At 41.8% G+C, this 26557-nt stretch overlaps 1 protein-coding gene across 1 annotated transcript in view; it reads right to left on the bottom strand.

Annotated features, from left to right (window-relative positions):
• The window catches only part of KIAA1958 (KIAA1958 ortholog), a 183989-nt gene that overhangs the window by 89313 nt on the left and 68119 nt on the right, over nt 1-26557 (bottom strand). Inside the window, exon 2 of the mRNA XM_056117163.1 lies at nt 2262-3456. Coding sequence (XP_055973138.1) covers nt 2262-3432 — 1171 coding nt within the window. The 5' untranslated portion in view covers nt 3433-3456. The remainder of the gene's footprint in view (nt 1-2261; nt 3457-26557) is intronic.

The following is a 26557-nucleotide window of genomic DNA, read 5'->3' as shown; positions in this document are numbered from 1 at the left end:
AATAATGGAGCTGTTTTGGAAAATAGTTTCACAGCTCACTGAAAAGTGAAAGGTAAAATGGTCATCCTACATCAAGCAATAAAGGAATTCAATGCAATCTCTACCAAAATTTCAATGGATCCTTCAAGGAAACAGAATACACATTACTGAATCCAAGGAAACAGAACACACAATACTGAAATAGCCAAAAACAATCCCAAGAAAAATAAACAATATCATGGTATAATGGTCCCCAACTTCAAACTACACTACAAAGCAGTAGCAATCAAAATTGTATGATACTGAAATAAAAAGATTTATGAGTTAATGGAACAGAAATAAACCACACTTGTTGACAGTTTATTTACAACAAAGGTGCCAAGAACTTAAAATGGAGAAAACACTGTTTCTTGAATGAATAGTGCTTGAAAACCTGGATAGTCGCATGCAAAAGAATCAACTAGACCATTACCTCACATCAAATAAAACATTAGTTCAAAGTAGCTTAAAGACTTGAATATAAGACCTGAAGTCTTAGAATACAGAGGAAGACAGACAATACACTCCCCAGGTTTAACTTCAATGATATCTTTGGGGACTCAGTTACAATGGCAAGGGAAAAACAAAATATGGCATATACCTACAATGAAGTATTATTTGAAAATAAAAAAGGAAAGAAATGCTGATATATGCTACAACACTGACTCTCTGAAAAATTATGACAAGTGCACAATGGCAGTCACGTAAAAATTAATAAATTAAAAGAGGCCACATATATATGATGCAGAAAAGGTAACTCCAAAAAGACAGAAAGTAGAATTATGGTTGGCAGGAAATGGGAGGAAGGAAACAGTGATTGCTAATAGGTACAAGGTGATAAAAATGTTTCTGAAATTATATACTGGCAATGAGTATAAATTCTGTGAAAGCACTCCAAAAATAATCACTGTAAGGGCTGGAGCGATAGCACAGCAAGGTAGGGTGTTTGCCTTGCACGCGACCTACCCGGATTCGATTCCCAGCATCCCATATGGTCCCCTGAGCACCGCCAGGAGTAATTCCTGAGTGCAGAGTCAGGAGTAACCCCTGTGAATTGCCAGGTGTGATCCAAAAAACAGAAAAAAAAAAAATCACTGTATTGTACAAAGAATGAATTTTTATGGAATGTAAATATATCTTAAGAAAGAGGTTATTTTAAATAGAATATATATAATGCATAAAAGCATAATTATGAATCAGCACATGAATAATTTCATTGTAATAATACCATGATCCTGATAGGGAAGTCATAAACAAAGGTTTCCCTTGGGAATCTGAAGGTTAACAGTAAAATGGGGAGAACCTATTTGTTATACAACTTAATTCTAGAAAGTAACAGTAGAGGCCCAGTTTCTTCAGGCTTCTTGGGAGCTTTTCCCAAAATACATGACTTATTTGAGAACTAAAAGGAAATCAAAATTCTGCTTTCTACAGTTTTCAAGGCTTTTTCATCTATGCTTGTGTTTCTATTTCCTTTTTATTAAATTTGAATGAGGAACCCAAAAGTACAATCTCTAAACCCTCTTATGCAGTAAGAGTTTGGATTAAAATACTGAGTCAAAAATTATAAAACATCAGAATATTAGAATCAGCAATAGGGGCCTGACATAACTATATTCCCTTCCCTCTTCTTAGTCCACTCCAGTTACTCATATGTTCATTTACTCCAGAAACGCATGTTAGCTAACACCTTTACAGATTTGGGAAAAAAAGAGAGTCAAGTGCTTCAAGATACTTCTTTCAGAAATGTCTGACCCTTAAAAAAAAAAAACTTGTTTCAAATTGCCACACTAACTAAAATTAATAGAAATACCAGACAAACAATAATGAAAAAAATAAGGGTTCTTTACATTATGATCCAACATCAATTTGACTTCAACAGAAAGCAAATACCTTGATATGATTAGAGGAGCATTAAAAAAAAAAAACCTTCAAAATAACTTCACTATCTAAAAATTTGGCTGAAGAGCAGATACAAATCTTAAAATCTTAAATCTCATCATGCAATATCAACAGCACAACCTACCACTATTTTTCAGAGCCCTGAGGTCCACTGACTGGCGGGACGGCCTGGACTCAAATGAATTTCCTCTTTCATATTACCTGGCTGTAATAAGTTTCAGGATTTCATAAATTATGGCCTCAATTCTAGCAAGCTAAGCCAAGGGCTTTGGCAGTGCTGACGGCGCAGAACTCATGGATGGATGTGGATGAGGGACACACTGTCACCTCAGGGGCCATACCTGGTATACACTGTGCCGTGGCCTCTGTGGTGATGGTTGGAGCGACGGGGGGCTGCTGCTGGCTGGAGCTCACTTCTGGCTCGGTGTTGACAGAGGGGGAAAGCGCCACCTCACAGGAGGAGACCTGGCTGGGCAGATGAGGCAGGAACTCTTCAGAAGCAACTTGCTCCTCCTGTCCAGGCAGCTGCAGGGCAGACAGAGGGATGCTGATCTGTTTGTTGGGATGGGACGTGCTCACGGGCATCTGCATGGACACCTGTTGGCTATTGCCGTGGCCAGCAGGGGGTCCTCTATTTGGAGAAGCAAGAGACACCCTGGCAGTCTTTTGGACGATTGGTCTGGACATCACCGATGGGGATGCAGACATGCAATGTGGGTCGAGCTCTGTGCTGATGGCAGATGCTACGTGGGAAATCAACTTAGCAGACCCCACGCAAGAGGGACCAGCATGAGTCTGAGGCTTGGGTTTTGCCATCTGCGTCAACGACAGGGCAGGCCCGTCGACCCCTCCCGTCAGCTCGGCATTTGCCACGATGTAATAGTCTTCTGGAATCTCCTGTTTTATTTTCTTAATGATGACATCATTGCTACAGTCGTCAACCAGCTGAGTCTGGGAGCTGGAATGAAGAGTTGATGGGATTATTCCAGGCCTTTTGCGAGAAATGCTTTGAGGCCTCTGGGTTTGGGGTTCAAAATCACTATCTTCATCCGTGACAGAAGATTCGCAAACCATGTCGAACAGGGTGTTCTCATCCTCATACTCTTCGACGGCCTCGTCCAGTTCGGAGGGCTCACTGCAGTAAGAGAAGTCGCAGGAGTCTCTGGTCCGATTGCAGTCCAGTTTTGCTTTCACTGCTCTCCCAGGGTACCGCTCCACAGGGCTAGTTTGTGTCTCTGAGGGTACCCCGATGATGCTGGGACTATCAGAATTAAAACTTCTATTATCCTGGAAACAGACCCTTTCTTGGGACCCAGCTCTGCAAGTAGCCGTCAGTGGCCAGTGGTAAGCATGGCCAGCGCTACAGCCCCACATTGCTGTGAGGTTCCCATGAGAACCTTCCGAAAGCAAATGTTTCAAGTTTGGAATGAGGCTGCAGATGGTTCCATGGCTGTGGGCCCAGCTGACCAATTTGGATAGATTCTCCGATGAGGTATGAAGGCAATCCTCCATGTTACAGGATCAGCAGTGTCTTCCCTAGGGAAACAATCAGAATAAAAAGTCATTACTATCACCCAGGTCAGTCTCCTATTGCAATGACTTCTATCTCCTTGAGCTCTCTCTGATCCTGTGGCATGAAAAGAAAATGTGGACTGGTAAAGTGATGGGTGTTGGAATACTGTATGGCTGAGACTCTATCAGGAACGACTTTATAACTGTATACCTCACAGTGATTCCATTTAAAAAGAAAATGAGAGGGAGATGAGATCTATCGTACCGGGGCCAGAGAGCTTGCCTTGTGCACCGCCAACCTGGGTTTGATCCCCAGCACCGCAATTGGTCCCCTGAGTACTACCTGGAGAGATCTCTGAATGCAGAACCAGGAGCAAGCCCTAAGCACCGCTGGGGAAAGAAAGTCAACCCCCCCAAAAAAACAATTATCAATACAAAAAGAGGTGAGCTGCTTTTTTGGGGGGTGGCTTTTTTTCAAGAAGTACGCAGGGAGTCTGGGGTCCACTCCATTCCCAGGATATCCAGCCATCTGAGATGAGCAATTCAATGTGTGGGTGTAGCAATGCCCAACTCAGGTGCAGCAGTGCCGGGGGCGTCCTGACTCTGCTTGGGGGTTCACTTAGCTCAGACTCAGGGGACCTTGTGGTGCTAGACAGCAAACTGAGATTCTCTACTCCCATCCTGTGAGCTGCATCCCTCACCAAAAAAAAAAAAAAAAAGGTGATCTTTTTCCTGGTACATTTTGCTTCCAACATCACAGAGAGCCCTTGAGTAACAAAACGGATGACAAACCAAGAGCCTGCCCTTCCAACTTCGCCCTCGTCCGTCAGCAACACCGTGACTAGAGGCAGAGTCCTGGAGCATGGACACTGGCGGAGGGAAGTCAGTCCTCTGCTGGGTATCGGAACAAAAGACACTGGGGAGGCCAAGGAAAGAACACAGACTGTATCTGGAAAGCCAGGGAGCAAAGTCCTAAGCAGAATATTGACAGGGGCTGAGAAAAACTCCTGGAGGACTGGGGTGAGTGGCACAGGTAGGCTGGAAACCAGACATGAGGAAGGGCAGGCTGGGGGTCAGCACGGCCACCAAACCCTTTTTCACTTTTTCTTTTCTTCTTTTTTTTTCTTTTTCTGGGGGATGGGGGGATGGGTGGGGGTGGGGGTGGGAACACCTGGCAGTGTTCAGCGCTTACTCCCAGCTCTGCACTCCGGTGGGCTCCAGGATAAGCCCAGCCCTGGTGGGCTCAGGGGACCATCTGATATGCCAAGGATCGAATCTGGGTCAGCTGCGTGCAAGGCAAATGCTCTACCTGCTGGGCCGTGGCTCTGGCCTCTGCCACCAAAATCTTAAGAGCAGACTCCCTGCCTCTTTGTCATCCGAAATTCCCAAAATACTGCCTTTCACCATGTTATATCTGATGTATTCGACCATCTGGAACTTCTTTACACGCAAGGAAAGACCAAATAGGAGTGAATCGGTTTCCACTGAGCACTGGTCAAAAAGGAATCACTAAGGCTGGAGCAACAGAACAGCAGGTAGGACACTTGGTCCGTGGTATCCCAGGTGATCCTCCAACCCCTGCCAAGAGTGACACCTGAGCGCAGAGCTAGGACTAAGCCTAGAGCACGGCCAGGTATGGCCCCGAAAGCAAAACAAACAGAATCACTGACCAGAGAGAGTTCTCATTCCCAGCACTGCAAGATACTGAGCACTGTCGTGTGGCCCTGAGTGTCGTCACAAGAGGTATCTTCCCTGAAACGCTGGCGGGTGGGTTCCTATTAAATTCCCACTAGTAATGGGATCTCTGGTGGTAAGAGATGACGAAACACAGGAAGTTAATGGTTAGCTGATGTCTGCACATGAGCAGAAAAGTTACAGGACATTCTGTCAAAAGGGAGCTCTGGGAGGAAATGACTCATTTTTTATGTCTCCTCTTCTTTGCAGATTCTTAGCCCTACCGTGGACCTCTAAAAGCTTGTTCTCTGGTATGAAAAGCAAGCTCTCCCCCATCCTTCTTCTGGAAAATGCCTTCCAGATGGAACTCAGGATGGTCTCCTGGCGCCAGGCGTGTGCAGGCAACACAAAAAGGGGTGCTTAGCATGGCTCCAGAGGCAAAAGGACTTAATCCAGAGCCCGGCAGCTTGCGGCAGAAAAGTGAATGGACCACGTGTTACACTACGGCACCATGCCTCCGTGGGAGGGAAAGGGTGTTGCTCTCTTTCGCCTCCCCCTCACCCCCTACCCCCAGCAGCAAGGTGGCCGTCGCCTCAGAGCTTATTGGAAAGCCAGGTATGAGCCGGCGGTGACAGGGCAACTGCAGTCTCATGGGAAGGGGGGACAGTACTGGCTCGTCCTTCACGCCCTACCGAGGTCACGAGTTGCCCCCCACGAGCGGCTCTCTGCCCCCCTCTCATGCCCCCCACGAGTTGTCCCCCACGAGCCATAACACCAGACGCACAGAAACCAATCTCATAATTATTTGGCTCTTTGCAGAAATTCAAAATCGTGGCCGTGTGACATTATATGATTGTCATAACCAGCTATCGAAAACAAAAATATTTCACAATGCCTTTCAGCAATTCTGATTGGGGGAAATTCTAAACAATAACGGTGCATCTTTCGTTGAAATAATGAATGTAATCAATGTAGAGAAGAGTTAAGTAGAAATCATCTGCCTCAAAGGCATTTGGTGGGGTGGGGGGGGTATACTGGGGTTCTTGGGGGTGAAGAATGAGTACTGGGGAAGGGAAAGGTGTTTGATCATTGTATGACCGAGACTTAAACCTGAAAGCTTGGTAACTTTTCCCACAGTGATTCAATAAATAAATATAAGAAGAAGGAAAAAAAGGGGTGTTAGGGGTCTGAGAGATAGCTCAAAGGGTTGGGCCCAGGCTTGATTTCTGGCACTGCAATCGGGAATGGCACCCAAGAACCCAGCTAGGAACAGTTGCTGAGCACTGCTGGGTGTGGCCTCTGCTAAACAATAAAATAAAATAATAAGGGGGAGGTGCTTACACTCTGTTAACACTGAAAGTAAAAAGATGCGTGAAAGCAATGCCCAGGAAGTGCAACTTCTGGAAATCATGACCACCACTGTGCACCCCAGCAAGCCTTATAACCTTAACTTGTGTACCTCAACTAAGCGCAAGCAACGAAGGATGTGCAAACCTCAATGAGCCCCAGAGTTAAAATCATGAGTGCACCATGGGGAGATGAGTGCAACCCTATCATCCATCCAAACAACGAAAGGAAGGGAAAGTGGTGGAGGGGAGAACCATATAATTATAGGATAATTATATATATATAATCATATATAATATATATAATTTTGGGGGGAGGGAGCACATCCAGCGGTTCTCAGGGCTTACTCCTGGCTCTGCACTCAGGAGTGCAGAGCGTGGGCAGGTCATACGTGGTACCAGAGGTCGAGCCCAGGTCAGCCACATCTGTGGCAAGCATTCTGCCTCCTGTACTAGCTCTCTGGCTCCAGAATATATACATGGATTTTTTTTGGCCAAAAAATTATCAGAAAATAAATCAACAAAAGTCCATTTGCAGTGATTGACTGCTATATGATGGCAACCTACGTAAATAAAGAAACTCAAATCATTTAATACACTCAATCTACTATACTGCCTATTCTCATTTACATAACTAAGTTTTCAACTCTGGCATCTAAAATAAATTGCGTTAAATTTTATTTTGTACTTCGGTTTTATTGTAGTAATCATCATATCTTCCTTGTCATAAATGAAGCTCCCCCCACCCCATGCTCTTAGCAGGCATATAACAAATTTATTTTAAATGACTTGGTCCAAAAAACTTAAAAGAATGGCAAGTAGAATTGTCAGAAAATAAATCAGTAAAAGTCAATTTGTGACGATGAATTGCTTTATGTTTTTAACCTTTCTTAATCTAGTAGAGGACAACCAAATGCGCCATTGGTGAGTGCCATGCTTAAAGCCACATGAATCATAAATTTTAAAAAGAGAGGAACTCTGGTTGCTTTGTTTTATGAGCTTTCTTAACCTAGCTGTACAACTGGAATGGCAAATCGCTTCTTTGCCTGCTCAATGTCAGTCTCTCACTCACACAGTTGCACTTGGTGGGGGGAAGGCAGAAAACTGCCCACCTACACATATTTTTCAGATTTCACTGGACCTGGAGTTGCCATATGACAAAGTTCGAGCTGCTGATTATATATAGCTCACAGTCCCTGGAGGGGCTTCTGTGTAAGCTCTCAGCTACAGACTTTGTCTAGCTTTTGCCCCTTTTTGCCTTTTTGTGCCTTGTTCTTCCAAACACATGGGGTCTGAAGTTCCAGAGGCCATCTTGGGAGCACGAAATAATAAATTAAGGATGGAAAGAAGACACAGAAGGAGTCTGAATTCCTGGTGACATCATGAGGCCTTGTCACAAAAGGGAGGAATAAGCCCCTGATCTGGCTTAAGCCACTGGATATTAGATTACATACAGTTGAACTCAATCACTGATGCACAAAAGTAATGTTCATTTGTTTTTAAAAGCTGAAGGCAAAATTCTTCATTATCTTTGCACTATACTCGAGTGCAACTGTTCCACATATTGAACTCCACAAATAAATTCTTGGGAAGTCTACATCAAAATGCTTATAACTGCTTTCAACGTAATCATATGTAATCATAATAAAATATGGTTAATGTAAATTTATTATAAGGCACCTAAACAATCATCTAATATTCAAATATTGCCAAGTAATTCCAGCACCCCTGCCTTTGTTGTAGTTTTCTGTTGTTTGGTTTGGTTTTGGTTCACACTGGGTGGTGCAGGGCTTGGTGGGAACCACAATGTCATGCTGGGGACCAAGCCTGCGGAGCACTTTATGTGCTGTACTATCCTCTGGCAACTAGCACCGTTGCTCTTGTATCTTTACTCACATTACTGTCCACAAGCACCGGAGTGATGAGACTCAACTTTCAAAGTTGTTGGGCAACAAGTTGTCTGTATTGTACATGTTTTGAGATCTAAAACCAGAAACTGCTCTTATGCATTAATGCCTATCAACTGAAAGAAATCATGAGCTGATACCATACAAACAGCACAGGGCTAGAGAGAATCTCGGCAGACTGAACACAGGCTTTTGCAAGCAGGAGACCCAGGTCTGATCTACAACACCATATGGTCTCCCAAGCACTGCTGGGAGCAACCCCAGAGCAGAGTCCTAAGAGTGCGCCTACAAAGGAAGTGAAAGAAATGATGTATAGAAAAATAAGAAACATTAAAATAAAAACAAGACACATTATGGCATGATATTTGAATGAAGATGCAAGTACGTTAAAAAAAAAAAAAGGGACAAAATAAAGTAAATTTCCTAAGCTGTCAAACTCAAAAGAAACTACTGTCTAGGTCGAACAATACCTTTGCTGACGGTCCCACGGCCAGAAAGACATTATAAGCAAAACAAATACAAGATGATACAGACAACAATTTTAATTTGGTTAAAAGCTGTTCCATTTAATTCCGTAGCAATCACTACCTTTAAGAATCAATAGGTAGCAATCATAGGTCACTTTTATTACATTATTATAATCACTGACAATCTCGGAAAGAGCCTGTTCAGGGCTGGAGAGACCGTTGAATGAGATTGCATGGAGGAGAGGCCTGGGTTCAACCTCCAGCACCATATGGTCCCCCCCAAGCACTTCTGGGAGCTGGAACAGCCCCTGCCCAAGCACACACTTAGTCTGGCCCCTCCCCCAGAGTTTCTTGAAATTTTCTTGAGTGTCAGAAAGCAGAAATATTTTATCAATATTATTACCGCATTTCAGCCAAGCAACCAATATAAACTGGTAGTTACTAGGGTATAGTCAGCTGATAGTTAAGGTAATTAAGTGAATTGAGTCCAAGTCGATAAAGAATAGATATCAATAGACTGCAATATATTGTAACATAAAATGGAACTGAAGATAAGACAAGGTATTTTCAAAATGCTGAAAAGAGCTTCTAGAATCTACTGACTTCCTTCAGCAGTTGATGATAAGCTCTATGCTAAAAAGTGCTTTTTCTACAATTTCAATAATTGAAAAAAAAAACCTTCAGATAGAGCTTTACAGAGTTTATCAAGTTAAAAACTGAATTCCGTTAAAAACTGAAACTTAAGGAGTATAGTTTAGGTTAGGGAAAAGACAGGATTAGCTTAAATTAGTAAAGCTATAAAATTATTTCACCGCACCATATATAACTGAGACAGTCTATGTATTAGTACTTGTATTACTAAAATCGAAAGTAGAAACATTTAATCTAGAATGAGACTTCCAACCATTAAACCCAACATTAAACTTTAAGTTTCAATTGAACGTACTGTAACATGAATTATAATTATAGTTAGGCAAATATAATTCCAAGTATTAATTTTAGTAAGTTGGGGATAACAATTATCCTGACTTTATAGATGAGTAAATGAAGTCACTTGGACGAAGTAATGATGGAGCCAAATTTTTGTTCTCAGAAACTTTTTTTTTCTTTTTGGGTCACACCCAGTGATGCACAGGGGTTAAATGCACAGGGATTACTCCTGGCTCTGCAATCAGGAATTATTCCTGGCAGTGCTCAGAGGGCCATATGGGATGCTGGGAATCAAACCCAGGTTGGTCGTGTGCAAGGCAAAAGCCCTACCCGCTGTGCTATTGCTCCAGTCCCAGGAATGAAGACTATAATGTCTACTGTCATAACAGTAGAAAGTTATTGTCTAAGGCTGGTTCTCCAGGACATTAATGTTGTAAACTTACTAGCTTTATAATTTTACTTTAATTGAAGTTACATGCCCACTGAGCTTTTCTGTTATATCAGAATGATTAACACAAACTTATGTACTCATACACATATATAGAGCTGGAGCGATAGCACAGCGCGTAGGGCGTTTGCCTTGAGCGCAGATGGCCCGCCGACCCGGGTTCGATTCCTCCGCCCATCTCAGAGAGCCCGGCAAGCCACTCAGAGTATCGTCCACACGGCAAAGCCTGGCAAGCTCCCCATGACATATTCAATATGCCAAACACAATAACAAGAAGTCTCACGATGGAGACGTTACTAGGCCTGCTAGAGCAAATCGATGAACAACGGGAGGACAGTGACAGTGACACATATCTGTGTGTGGGTGTAATGAAGGTCCACGAAAACCTCTTTGAAGGAAGTGGGGTTGGGAAGGGCTTACCTAGCAGTGTTCATAGACTACTCTACATTGCTTAGTGCTCAGGGAACCACGTAATACTGGAGACTGAACCCAGGCCTACCACACGCAAAACTGGCACTTCAGCTATTTAACATATAGCCCTGGTGCCATGAAAATACTTTTATTTCAAAGGTCTGCAAAACACTTCAAGGAAGAAAGAAAAAAAATATTGAAAAGAACTGTGAAAGATTTTTTAGAAAATCTAAAATATGAAAAAGCAAGTTACTTAATTTAAACAAATTCTTAAAATGTGAGTTACCCAGGTGGAGTGATAGCACAGTGGGTAGGGCGTTTGCCTTGCACACAGCCGACATGGCCGACCCGAGTTCGATTCCTCCGCCCCTCTCTGAGAGCCCGGCAAGCTACCGAGAGTATCTCGCCCGCACGGCAGAGCCTGGCAAGCTCCCCGTGACGTATTTGATATGCCAAACACAGTAACAAGTCTCACAATGTTACTGGGCCGGCTCGAGCAAATTGATGAACACCAGGAGGACAGTGATAGTGACAAGTGGCCCGGCAAATGCTGCCACAACAATCTGTCCAGTCATTACAGTCTCACTCTCTTCAAGGTTCTGAGCCTTTCAAATGTTTTGTTTTTGCTATTATTTGAATACTATTAAATCGCAATTGCTAGGGAATAACACAATTGACATAAGGAAAAGAATCTGAGTAGCCATATCTCCACAAAAGACAGTTAATTATACTTCTAAAATAAAGGAAGAAGGAACACACCTAAGTTGACTGAGGCCAGTTATTATAATCCGAGGGCCAAATGCAAAACATCCTTTATAAAACATTAGCAAAGTTACCCCCCCACACACACACACCACAGACATACTGGCTTTGGGAGGGGCCATACCAGGAAAATCTTGGGAATACCCTCAGATTGGTGCTCCTGGCTACTTTCTGGCAGTGGTCAGGGAAGCCTGGGGTGCAAGGATCAAACCCAAAGCTTTTGCACGAAGACGGTTCTCGGAGCCACCTCCTCAATCTCAAAACGTTAGCAAGCTGAATTCAGTGATATGTAAAATGGAATGTACCACGACTAGTAAGACATCCCAAGAATGCAAGACTGTGTGAACATTCAAAAACCAGTAAATATAATTTCACATATTTACAATTCTTGGAGTGGGGACTGAGGGTAAGGCAGAGAGGCAGTACAGCAGGCAGGGCACTTGCCTTGCAAGAAGCCACCAGATTCAACCCACAGAACCGCATATGATCCCCATGCCCTGCCAGGAGTGATCCCTGAGCACTGAGCCAGGAGTAAAACCTGCACTGCTGAGTGTGACCCAACACGACTCCCACCAGAATTAAATTTCAAAAAGTTTTATTTTAAAATTTAAGAACATAATCCTTTCAATGGCTATGAAGCATTTTGTCAAAACTCATTATCTACTTATTATTTAAAAAAAGAAAATCTCTTAGCAAACTAATAATGGTTGAAATGTCCTCAAACTGATAGAGGTTATCATGAAAATCTAATACACTTAGATACATTTAAAATAATCTTCCAAGATCAAGAATATGGCAAGAATACCCATTTCCATTACTTTTATTCAGCACATATTAGGGAGAGTAGTCAATAAAATGTTATTTCTTTTTATTAAAAGAAACAGAAGATAAAACAGAACACTATAGCACAGGTAGTCACCAAAGCACAAGAAAGTATGAATCAAAATGAAAAATACAACGACAGTCTGAAATGACAGAAATGAAGAAAATGGAAGGTGACATAAAAAAGTCGACAGAAGTTCTGAACAGTGGGATAACATTAGTTGAGCATAAGATCGAGGAGCTCCAAGATGAGAAAGGAGGAAACCACTAGGAAATAGCAGAAGGTATAAAACTGTCTAAAAAGAAAGAAACATGCAGTACTGTTCACAATAGCCAGAATCTGAAAACAACCCGAGTGCCCGAGAACAGACAACTGGTTAAAGAAACTTTGGTACACCTACACAATGGAATACTATGCAGCTGTTAGGAAAGATGAAGTCATGCAATTTGCTTACACGTGGATGGTCATGGAGAGTATCATGCTAAGTGAAATGAATCAGAAAGAGAGGGACAGACACAGAATGACTGCAATCATTTGTGGAATATAAAATATCATAATATGAGATGAACAGTCAAGGACAGTAGAGAAAGGGCCAGGAAGACTGCTCCATGGTTGGAAGCCTGCCTTATGAGCTGGGGGAGAACGCAGCTGGGTGAGAGAAGGGATCACTAAGTCAATGATGGCTGGAGAGATCACTTGGGATGGAAGATGTGTGCTGACAGTAGATTAAGGACCAAGCATGATGGCCTGTCAGTATCTGTATTGCAAACCATAACATCCATTAGTAGAGAGAGAGAGAGTAAGAGGGAAGTTGTCTGCCACAGAGGCAGGGGGAACATTGGTGGCGGAAAACGTACACTGGTGGTGGGATGGCTGTTCAATTATTGTATGACTGAAACTCAAACATGGAAGTTTTGTAAGTGTGGCTCCTGGTGATGCAATTTGAAAAAGTAATAAATTCAAAAGAAAAAAGAAAAAGAAATAAACAGCATACCAAAGAACTTGGGATGAGTTCAAGAGAAACAAAACAGGAGTTGTCAGAATCCCTGAAAACCAGAAAGGCAAATGTAATGAAGAAACAAAAGTTAAAGAAATCATCAATAAGAACTTCCCAGAACTGAGGATCACAGTCACCAAAATCCAAGAGGCACACAGAATCCCAGTGAAAATAGACCCAAATAGGAAAACTCCACGACATATACTCAAAATAAAAAAAAAATCAAAGATAAAGACAGAACATTGAAAGCAAGATGATCAAAAAAGAAACTTACATACAAAGGAAAGTTCATAGGCCATACAACGGATTCATCAAATGGGATCAATGAGCCATAAGAAAATGGAAGGATATAGTACAAAAACTCAATGAAATGAATACCTCACCAAGAATACTCTATTCAGCTAAATTATTATTCATATTTGAAGGAACTACACGAACAGGCAACAAATTAGGAAGTTCATAGCCTTGAAGCCAGTTCTGCAAGCGTTAAAAGATCTCCTTCAAAGGACAGGAGAAACTTCCCATCATGTGGCATTGAGTATGCACACACTAATGGTGCATATGGTTGTCCTCTACTAGATTAAGAAAAGTTAAAAACATATAGCAATTCATCATCACAAACTGACTTTTATTGATTTATTTTCTGATAATTCTATTTGTCATCCTTAAAAATTTTTTGGACCAAGTATTATGAAATAAATTTTAGGCAGTATACTATATTGTATTAAATGATTTGAATCTCTTTATTTACACAGGTTAAAATCATATAGCATTCAATCACTGCAAATGGACTTCTGCTGATTTATTTTCTGATGATTCCATCTGCCATTTCTTTAAGTTTTGTTGGAGCAAAGTGAAATAAATTTGCTTTATGCATGCTGGGGGGCGGGGGGTGGCAGAGAACCTGGGGATACTGGTATAGGGAAGAGGACATCCCAAAAAAACTAGAAACAGAGTAAAATGTCTATTTGTAGATGGTATGGATGTTTATGTAGAATATTTTCTAAATACACTAAACTGCTAAATGAAGTCATAAATGAATTCAGCAAACAGGGCAAGGATTAATAGTTTAAATATATAATAAGAATTAGAATTTAAAAATACTACTTACATTAGTGCAAAAAATATAAAATAGAACTGAGAAGAACTAAATGTGACTTAATAAAGACAGATTACTTTATTTTGGTGGGGGAGGGGATGTGTCACACCTTGTGGTTCTCGGGGGTTACTCCTGGTTCTGCACTTAGAAATCAACTCCTGGTGGACTTGAGACGCCGGGAATTGAAGCCATATTGGCAGTGTACAAGGGAAGTGCCCTACTTGCTTTACTATCATTCCAAGGACCCCCTCCTCAAATTTCAATTTTTTTATTATAAGGTTCAATATTGGTAGTTTTCCCAAATTGATCTATAGTCACAGGCTATTTTAGAATAAATTCAAAAGCTGATTCTAAATTATATAGAAATGCAAAGGACCCAGAATTAACAAAGAAAAATTTTAAATAAAAATAAGGATAGAGAACTTTCTCTACCTGATTTCAAGACTTATAATTATTTTAAACTACAGTGATACAGATTGAGATACTGACAAAAGACTAGACACATATTCGCAACAGAACAAGTGTCCAGAAACACACACACACACACACACACACACACACACACACACACATTTTAGTCAGCTGACTGTCAACAAAAATACAAAGACAATTTAACAGTAAAGGAAAATCTTTTCAACAAATGAGTACTACATCTACTGGATGTCTTCCCCTCCCCCGCCCATTGTCAGGGATCTAATCCATGCTCTTACACTCTATTGTTGAACTAAATCTCCAGCCTTTGAATATCCATTTTATTAAAAAAAAAAAAAAGACACAACTCCCGACTTCAGTTACCATGCACAAAAAATTAACTCAAAATGTACCATATGCCAAAAAGGTTTTTCTCTCCCTCCCCATAAACCTAATTTTAAGGGGCTGGAGCAATAGCACAGTAGGTACGGCATTTGCCTTGCATGTGGTCCACCCGGGTTGGATTCCCAGCATCCCATATGGTCCCCTGAGCACCGCCAGGGGTAATTCCTGCGTTCAGAGCCAGGAGTAACCCCTGTGCATCGCCAGGTGTGACCCATAAAGCAAAACAACAACAACAATAACAACAAAAACCCCTAATTTTAAAACTTAAAACAAGAGTCAAAGAGATAGTACAGAGGTCACGGTGCTGCCTTACACATCCATGACTGACCCCAATTTGATGCCTGGTACCGCATGTGGTCCCCTGAGCACTGCCAGAAGTGATCCCTAAGCACAGAGTCAGGAGTGAGTCCTGAGAACTGCAGCGTGTGGTCCCAAATCCAAAGGAGCGGAGGGAAACCTTGAAACTAACTAAAAAACTTGTGGAAGAAATCATATTAGTTAGTAACCTTATAATAGCAAGGTTTTCTTAAGACAAAAATCAAGAGTCATTTTTAAAAATGTGGTAAGCTTGGAGTGTGGTTGGAGTATATGCCTTATATGGGAGGCCCTGGGCACTGCTGGCAGAAACACAGTCCCCACCCACCACACCAACAAGTATGCCCCGCTCAATGTGAAGAACAGTCTACACCAATCACTAATGGGAAATAAATACAGGGACCTAAGAGATATGGAGAAGTTATGCATTATACGTAAACAGCACCGTCCTATAGCACTGTCCTCCGTAGAACTGCACCGCACTGTCCTCCCGTTGTTCACTGATTTGCCCGAGCGGGCCCAGTAATGTCTCCATCGTGAGACTTGTTGTTACCGTTTTTGGCATATTGAATACGTCATGGGTAGCTTGACAGGCTTTGCCGTGCAGGCGAGATACTCTCAGTAGCTTACCGGGCTCTCCAAGAGGGGCGGAGGAATCAAACTTCGGTCGGTCGAGTTGGACGCTTGCAAGGCAAACGCCCTACCCACTGTGCTATCGCTTTAGCCACATTATACTTAAATATACTCAATATTGCTATTTTCTTTCAAGAGTTAAGTATGGACTGAAAAAGAATCGATGATCTCTCAACTAACAGACCACAGATTAACAAAGCTACATACAAAATACAGTAAAGCATGGAAAGCAGTGGTTCCTCTGAAAATTAGAATAAGCTTATTGTGCTTTTCTTAGAGTGATGTTTATTTCCTATTTTATTTTCCCACTAGTTACAACTCTTAGAGTCTAAGAAGTAAATCATATACTCCAAATTCCCCCTTATTCCTATTAAAGGAAGCAATTTATACTATATGTATGTATGTGTGTGTATATATATACATATATATGTTTAAAAGACCAAGTTTTACTCCCCACCGCCAAAAAAAATAAAATCTGAAGGGGGCCCAGAAGATAGCTCAAAGAACTAAAAGCACATGCCTTGCATGCAGGAGCCTTGGGTTCAATGCCTAGAACAAACAGTTCCATCTTCTGAGCTCTGCCAGGAGCAAATGCTAAGCAATTAGTTGAAGTAGCCCCTGTGCTCTGCAGGGCACAGTCCAAAATCAACAATAAAGGAGGGAAGGAGCAGGAGATAGCACAGGGAATAGGAGTGCATCTGTTGGATCCGTATGATCCCAGCAGTGCTCTCCCTCCCTAACCCGGCATCTTTGGGTACGGCATGGTGATCCCTGATACTGCAGTTCCTGGGCAGCACCACATACTCAGGGCATCAAACTGAACCACCTGTCAGGTTGATAGAGAATCTCTAGGAGATCTTTTGCTCTCAGGGGCTATTCCTCCTGCTGGGCTCAGCAGTGAGCTGGGCTCACCACCCTTGGTGGTGCTCATAGGTCATCTGCAGTGCTGCTGACCAATCGGGCGTAAGCCATATTCAAGGCAATTTTATCTCCTGAAGTATTTCCCTAGTCCCCCAAAACCCATTTAATGAAGAAGATTCTGACTTAAAGGCTAGGAATGTGGTTCAATAATAGTAGTGCACGTCTCAGATAAAAACATACACACCCCCATCACACACACACAATTATTGCCCATTCATGTACAGTAAAAAAAGGTAACAACTTGAAATCTGGGTTAAAAAATAGAAAAAACACTTATTACTGTGCAGACCAAATATGTGCTTTGCAAAATCTTAATTTTTTAAAAAATTATGAAGCACGTGCATGAATCAGTATAGATCTTGAAGGCTGGGCTTACAAATAAAGAATCTAGAGAACGTAATTTTTTCATTTCACTTTAAGATAGTATATATATTTGAGTGTATACAAATTTAACACAGTGTAAATAAATATCACAGGTACTATGCAATTCAGTCTGTAATTTTTAGAAACACTTAAAAAAAGAATTTTACATCTCATAATTTTTTAAGATTTACTAAAATATCTTTTAATTTGATTCAATAAATATAGGATATGTGTTTCATTTCCAATCAGTAAATATTTTCTGGTATGCAAAATGCTGTATTAAAGACTAAATTTTACTCCCCAAAAGATAGGCTTTGGTCCTAACTCCCAGTACACCTGACCTATCTTCTTTGGAAATAGGCTGAATACAGGTGGAAGGAGCCAAGTGCCAAGAGGAAACAGGGTAATGCTGTTTGGTAGGATCCAATCGTACCACTCCACACTGTTTTGGAAGGTTCCCTTCCAAGAAGACACTGGCATGACAGGCCCATCGAAAGCCTTGTGAAAATGAAGGCAGAGACCACAGGGATGAGACTTAGAGCCAGGGACCACGCGGTTTACCACAAGACACAAGCAGCTGAAAGGAAGGAAGGAGACCCCAGAAATAGCTTTAGAAGGTACACAATCCTACCAACAACATCCTAATTTAAGATGGTTCTAGCCTCAGAACCGTAAGGCAATGAATTTCTGTTGTTTTAAACCACCTTGTTTGTGCTACCTTATTCGGCAGCTCTAGGAAACCAAGACATACTATGTGAGGCATTCTGAAAAGAGAGAGAAATATGCCATGATGATTCACACTTTAGAGCCCACTCAGCAAAGTGTAGTAAATAAAAAATCTGAAAATCCTATCTCCGGGGAAGTAAGGTTGGCATTTTCAGATGCTTTTAACTTTACCCAGCTCCAACCTCTGAGGGAATTTTCTAAGATCTAAGAGAGTGGCAGTGCGTTATCACGAAGACTGTCCTGCATGCTGAAAATCCACTCCCCACTCCATTCCAAAACGGAACTGCTCTAGCCAAGAGCCCCTACACCCCACCCCCACCCCCGCCCACTGCAGGGCCCTCACTTACATCTCAGTTTCGTTTGCTGAGGGGCACTACCCTCTTCTCAACCTTACAAATGAGAACGGTCAGTGACTTGGCAATTTTTATCACGTTACTCTCAAAAGATGTTCTTCAATGCGTGTTAGTGTGGATGTGGGGGAAAGGAATTCTTATCCACTGCTGGGGGAATGTTAATCTATTCCCTGTGGAAAACAGCATGAAGATTCCAAAGTAAAGTAAGAATTGAGTTGCCATATGACCCAATAATTCCACTTCAGGATATCTGCCACCAGGACAGAAAAACATTCAAAGGGATATTTGCATACCATTATTCATTAAAGCACTTAGGACAACAGCTAGAAGGAATCGAACTAGATGTCCAAAGGCAGGAGTGTATTACGAAGATACACAATGGAATATTATGCAACTGCAAGGAATGATAAAACCCAGCAATTCACCACAACTTGGATGGAACTAGAAGATTTCATGTTAAGTGAAGCAAGTCAGAAGAAGGACACATATAGGATCATTTCACTTACTGTGGTATATAGGGTTACTGGAGAAGAAAATGCAAGATATTAAATAAGTCAATCACTTTTTTTTTTCTTGCTTTTTGGGTCACACCCGGCGATGCACAGGGGTTACTCCTGGCTCTGCACTCAGGAGTAACTCCTAGCGGTTCTCAGGGGACCATATAGGATACGGGAATTGAACCTAGGTCAGCCGCCCGCAAGGCAAACACCTTACCCGCTGTGCTATCACTCCAGCCCCAGTCAATCACTCTTGATCCCAAAATACAGAAAGAAGACAAAGAGGGAAGGTAATTGGGGGCAGGGATATCAAGAAATGGACAGGAAAGGAAAGAGGTGGGGGTCGGGGTGGGGGAAGAAAGGGATCAAGGGCCTTGGATATGTCAGCGGTATAAAGAAGTGGCACAGCTACATAACAAAACCACAGCCAATAACATGAAAAGGCATGACAACGAAATTTAAAAATGTGCCTGTCAAGGAGGCAGGCTGGGGGAGTGAGAGACTGGGGAAACTGGGGACACTGGTAGACGGAAGTTGACCCTGGTAACAGGATTGATTCTAGAACATACTATGTCTCAAACTCATCTATGAATAACGTTGTAAATCGCAGTGTTGTCAAAAAATATAAATTAAGAACCAAAGAAAGATGAAGTTCTCTCTAGTGTCATCCTCGGCCAACAGCTGAGAACTAATAGCTCAATCTATCTCCTCAGCTGCTGAAATCCAAAACCTGTAAGTCACCCACGTCTTTCCATTATGCCGATCCCATCATCCCGTCTGTGCGCGAAAGCTATATACCTCATAATGGGGCTGGAACAAAAAATACAGTGGGTACAACACTTGCCCTACACGTGGCCAACTTGGGTTTGATTCCTATCACCTCACATGTCTCTTGGACCCCACCAGGAGTTATCCCTGAGCACCAGGAATGAGTGCCGAGACAACAAAAACAAAAACACAACAACAACGTCACACACCTTGGAGATAAAGAGTTGGGACTCAAACCAAGCTAGTTTGCACATGATGGTGCTACTAACTGCATGTTCAAAGTGTGGGTGCCCAACGTGGCTGGTGGCTGACAGCTGCCTCCTCAGGCTTCCCCAGCAGAGGAACAAAGAGACGGGGGACTCATGGATAGATGGTAAAAATGGCCCGTTTAATGCAGAGCTGCATACTTAAAGAATATCTGAAGGGGTTCAAGGTATAGGACGGCACATAGGTGTGATTGATCATTTACAGAGGAAAGTGTTTCAGCGGAGGAAACTCTCTTTGGGCAATTAACTAAGAAGATGCTGTCTCCCAGGGGCCATACAGCGAGATATGTGCGGGGGCAACAAGCATTATGTTTCTTTTCTCTTTCCCTAGCTACTAGTAAAAATTAAACAATTACGTTTACTTCTTATTAATACTTTCAGTTATTTGGATAAACAGAGTAAGAGATATAGATCCCAAAACTTAATTTTCTGGCCTCCGAGGGCAAGGCTGCTGGGTTTCTATGGTAAATCCCAGACTAGGTCTTTAGGCCAGTTTAGCTCTTCTTTCCCTGTGGGGGTCCTGTCTGTTAAGTCATAATGGCTTGCATCAAGAGCATGCTTTTATACTTTCTAGACTGTCCCATTTTTATTCAGGGGTAGCTTTACCGCTCGCCTCAGACTCATCCAAGGCCCACAGTGGAACCCTACTTTGTGGGGTGTCAGGAACTCCAACAATCGAAGCCTGAGTCAAGCAATTATGATGGGTGCCCAGGAGTAGATATAACTGAATCAATCAACTCCCCCAAATTAGGAGCATAGCATTAACCATCTTTCTGTGTTTAAACAACGGACATTGTTCTATGGTAAAGTATGTAAAGGCTATAAGAGAAATAGAAAGCAGGTAGTTCAATTCAAACACAAAGTCGAGAATCACTAGAAGCTTTGGCTTATAAGTAACCCGACTGACTTGAGGAATGTAACAATGAGAGGCAAAGCACAAAGGAAAGGGTTAAGATAAACTCAGGGGGTTAGAGGTGCTCCTACAAGTACTGTAAGTTTCTCAGAGGAGGAAAAGGAGCGATTCACTGATGAAGCCTAAAGCACTTAGGGTTAATATCCAACAGTAATCAACCACACTCCTACACGCCCACCTCTTGGGTAATCCTACACTCTGCGCTCATATGCTGGGCCCAGCGAAACGTGCTCCTCTGCTCCAGAAACAGCACACAAACTCTGCCCACATTTCCCCAAATGCGCCACAGCACTCCCACCCTGCAGGTGGGAAAATAAGCAATTTTCTCTTTTTTTTGGAAAAGGGTGTAGTAGGCCAAATTTGGATTCTCAGCTCTATGCTGACCCAGAGCTCCAGAAAGTCATCCAAGCAAACTTGGACTAGGTAGTTCCACACTCTCCTTTTCAGAACTGTAGTCACGGCCCACAGTCTCTGACCCACCTGAGGTGTCTGGAAAGAAAGGAGGAAGGTTTTCCTTGTTTTCTTTAAATGAGTAATTGATCACAGTATTATCCATGTTGATGATTTACAAGACATTCTTACAACATATTTCTATGTTAAACATCACTATTTATGATATGGTAGGAGGTAACCCCAAAGTTTTCTGAATTTTCAACCTCTCAAGTTAAAGATTGCCTCTTGGATCAACCTTGCCTGGTTCCCATAGACCGACAGCCTATTTTTGCACTTGCACTTAACTGCATTGGGCCCATAAACACCAAGGATGGATTACTTTGAACATAGTACAAGCAGACTAAGCATTAAGAACAAGGGAACTATAAAAGCTTAAAACTAAGGATTTCTAATCCTTTGTCAGTTGGCCAAAATTTTTGAGAATTTCAAGTACAACAACTTAACAAAGCAATTTCCAGGGATTTCTGTGAGAAACATCCACTCAATCAGGCTCTGAATGGATGGGTGAACTAAATTCTGTAACAGATTATTGAGCAACATTTACTACTCCCACAAATAAAGTCCCCGGGGACCTCATTATCCAGATATTCATTAACCATGACCCTATAATCATGAGACTCTAGGAAAAAAAAGTAGTCATGTACAAAAATATTCACCAATGGACAGGATACAATCAAATCCTCCCCCCACTGCTAGTCTCTTTCTGGGAAATATATCACTCTTTAATTTATGAATGTTACAAAACACCTGACCCCATAAAAGCGGGATGTACATAAATGAAAACTACCAACTAAGGGCTGGGGAGATAGCTCAAAGGACTAGAGTGCATGTTTTGAGCGTGGGAGCCCTAAATTCAATCCCCAGCACCAAAAGATTCCCCTGAGGATGGCCTCTGAGCACTGCCAAGTATGGCATCAAAACAAACCAACCTTGCTAAACATTCAGGATTTGAAAACAGCTGCTTAAATAAAAGGTGCAAAACAATTTTAATCGTACGTCATTTTAGCGAGTTAATATCTGACACACTTACCCGATATGCAACTATGGAGAGCTCTCCAAGATGACACAATAGATACTTCAAAAGCAAATGAATGAAATCTCCGAGAACTAAGAGAGGCCCCCTTGGGAAAACGGAAGCACAGCAAGGGCTATTCATGCAAATGTCCCTCTTCCTGACCTGGCACAGTGCAATGGAGTTGGTGAAGGAAACTGTAATGTGCTTGCTCTTACCCAGTCTTGTCAGAATAACGATGTCCTTCAAGTGAGCACAAGTCTCTGCTTGTTTATTCTAAGAATACAAAGGTTCAGTCACACAAATTTTATTAAACATATGATTAAAAAAAACTTCTAATTAACTTTGTGTTTTCCAAGTTGATGCTTGTGCAGTATCAGCACTAAAATGAAGGGAAATTCTAATACCTACAACATGCATGAACTTTAAAGATATTATGCTAGATGAACTAAGTCCCACACAAAATGCTCTTTGACTGACTGATACACTACCTCAAAGAAAGAGAAAGCTGCCCAGTGCTTACCGAGGACTATGGGAGAAAGAAAGCTCTTGTTTACTGGACATATTAAATTTTCAAGTTAGGAAGGTGAAAAAGTAGTGAATAGAGTGGGTGTGAGAGCACTTAGCGCCAGAGGCACTTACCAATGGCTGAGAGAGCAGAGGAGATGGCTCAAAGGGCTGGAGCTCCAGGTGCACAGGCCTGGGCTCAACCCCAAGTACTGCAAAGTCCTCCATGTTCCCTGAGCAATGTGCCCAGAAGTAGCCCTTACACAGCACTGGGTCTGGCCCAAATAAATTTTGTAAATGGTAGATTTTAAATTGTGGATTTCTTACCACAATTGTTAAAAAAAAAAAACAAAAAACCCACATACACACATCTCATAATAAAGGAAAAAAAATTTAACTTCCTTAAAAACAAAAACCTGAACATTCAAAGAAAAGACTAGCCCTTGACCAGTTCCTAGTAGACAATCTAAATTTGTGGGTTATCACTCTGATAAGACTGTGCATGGCTGAGGTCTCGGAGCACTCTGTATGGGTCTGACCTCTTAAGAGGAGAAAAATTAAGTAGCTGAGGTCAGCTGCAGCAGAGTGGCATGCAAACAGTGGTGTGGTATTTCCATGACAGATAATCCACCTGAATTCAGAATCAGGAGTAAGCCCGGAACACAGTCAGATATGGCCCCACCTATTTATTCAATAAACTCTAACTTAAAAAACATAACAATTGTCTTCAGTAAATTGTGCCTCATGCAGTAACATAAAAAGCGGATATAAGAGATTAGTTTTCATGGACCTAGGAGGCAGCTCCTCAAAGAACACATGACTTGCATGTGTGAAGCACTGTGTTCAGTCCCTTGAAATCTCTCTCTCTCTCTCTCTCTCACACACACACACACACACACACACACACACAACACATAAAAAACTCAACCAAAAGAAAATGGGTATTTGTTTTGACATTCAATGATATACACATTCAATGATACACAATGATAACGTACGAAACCTATGTAATTTTATAATGCAATATGTCTTCAATAAAATTATCAATATTAAAAAACAAAAACATAAAAGAAGTGGAGACTGATAAACTGGCCTTTAAGAATTTCATATTTGACAAATCACCTCGGGTGCCGTGTAAGCACTTTCACGGAGCACGATCCAGACTCGTAAATAAATCTCGGGAAGGATCAATAAGATGCAGAGAGTCTCACAAGGCTGAATCATCTGGGGTAGCCCGGAGTGGGCAGATGAGCCCAGCACCCACCCAAACAAAGCCCTGATAGCCGAAAATCTCCATACTCCACAACTGCTGTCACGCTGGCAGCCAGAGTCCACTGCTCAGGATGAGCCTCATCTAGATATTCACTGTCACTGTCATCCCGTTATTCATCGATTTGCTCAATTGGGTGCCAGCAACATCTCCATTCGTCCCAGCCCTGAGATTTTTAGCAGTCTCTCCTTAAAAAAAAAAAAGATCTAGATATGAATCTGTTGAAAAACTCAGGTATGCAAGTTTTGTGACTAAAATCTCCAGGCTTTCATGGAGTCAGGGATAAGCTCCTTCCCCCATCTCCTTGTACTTCTGGAAGTCCTGGCAGCCACACACCTGCCCCAAAACACCAACTAGTTTAAAATTTAACTCCACATGGATCACCTCATTAAAAATTCTGGACTTTCTGGAGTGAGTTCTCAAACTCTACAACACTGTTAGACCAAGAGTAGCACAACACATTGGATGGGATGCAATGCAGAAGGCATTCAATCTTGATTAACAAAATATAAACACTGAAAGTTTAACCTGTAACAGCATCTCAGTAATCTCTTATGCAAGGGCTAATGGCTCCATGAGTGAGATGAGATACAACAATCTTCACTAACTTTCTGCTGAGGAATTTTTTTTTTAATAATTCTTTTAGCACATTATAACCAGCAATACAAAATAAATTATTGAGGGCCTGCGTTGAAGGCAGGCTTAAGGGGTGATTGGAAAAATTAGAGATAATCGTGGTGGAAAGGTGCAAGGGTGGTGGGATTTGTGAATGTCCATAACAAATAGTCATGAACAACTTTGTAAATCACAGTGTATGAACACTGTGTAAGGTGTAAAGGGAAAATAAAAAAATTTTTAAAAAGGATCTTACATTAGAAAGATGGCGGCTGCATGGGAGCCTTGTGGACAGCAGGTATGAGCCGGGGGAGTGGGGGCGACTAAAACCTCATGGGAAGGGGGGCGTTTCGGTCCGCCCTTCACGCCCTACCGAGGCCACCAGTTGCCCCCCACGAGCGGCTCTCCAGCACGGCCACGACTCCAGAGCACAGAAACCAATTTCTTAACTATCTGACTTTCAGTAGAAATACTTCCAGGGTCAATAAGTAAAATGCAGAAATCCAAAACCAACATTTAATTCTTGAACCCAGCTGTAGAAAGCAAATCACTTCACAATGCTTTGTCAGCATGTCTGATTCGGGGGGGGGGGGGGGGTAAACTCTAAATAATAGTGGTGAATCTTTTATTGAAACAATGAATCTAATCAAATCAGATAGAGTGTTAACTAGAATTCATCTGCCCCACAGGGACTGGGAGGGGTGGGGGGTGGGGTTTTATTGGGGTTCTTCATGGTAAAAAATAAGTTTTGGTAAAGGGAAATGTGCTTGATATTTGCATGACCTAAACCTGAAAGCTTTGTAACCTTTCCCACGGTGATTCAATAAAGAAATAAATTAAAAAAAAAAAAAAGATCTTACATTTCCTTGCATGTGGCAAACTCAGGTTTGATTCCCAGCACCCTGTACGATCCCCCAAGTCATGCCAGGAGTGGTCCCTGAATTCAGAATCAGGAGTAAGCCCAGAACAGTCAGATATGGCCCCAAAAGAAGAAAAACAAAACCTCACAGTGTAGCGGTAAATATTTAATAAAAGCAGTAAATATTTTATAGAATTCTACGTATAAAACTCACAAAATTAGTATCACACATAAAACATACAAAACCATTATGTTCACAAGATCTAGCCCAATCAGCACCTATTTGGATTTATTACTTGTTAGCTCATGTGTGTGTGTGTTTGTGTGTGTGTTTGTGTGTGTGTGTGTGGTGATGGTTCCTTCAATGTATAATTTGGATGTTAAGAGACAATATTTAAAGAAAAAAAACCATGCGTATAGTATATGTTTGAAAAGGTTTTTTTTTAAATTTAGTCTCTGTGATATTACAAAGTTATTCAAGATTGGGTTTCAGGCGTACAATGCATCAACACCAGTCCCTTCACCAGTGCCCTCCGCTATACCAATGTCCCTTGCCCCATTTGCTTCCTACTCACGAGTCTGCTTCTTATAATGCATGATTTTGTTTTGTTTGTGCTTTTTAACATAAATGGGTTGAGAAACGTGAATGTTATCAAAAAGCCTCTGGTTAAGCAGTGTTCAAAGAAACAGTCTAGTTTCTACCTATTTAACAGTGAATTAAGGTCATAAAGAACATTTGATCTATGAGCTGCCTGAAAATTCCGAATTCCTTTTTGATCTACCAAACCCGATGATAAATTAAACACCCAAAGCAAGTCAAGTGATCCTCCCAGTTTCCCTCCAAGTTGAATTATCATTTTACAGACGCTAATGTTCAGCTCCTAAACCACTGCCCCCATAACTGTCAACAAAACAATAAAGTGCAGTGTCATCAATTTCAAGCAGGAAAACATGCTAAAAAATTACCCCAGATC

This window comes from Sorex fumeus, unplaced genomic scaffold, assembly GCF_029834395.1.
Source record: "Sorex fumeus unplaced genomic scaffold, SorFum_2.1 ptg000034l, whole genome shotgun sequence".
Taxonomy (NCBI): Eukaryota; Metazoa; Chordata; class Mammalia; order Eulipotyphla; family Soricidae; genus Sorex; species Sorex fumeus.
This window is presented reverse-complemented; position numbering and strand designations above follow the sequence as displayed.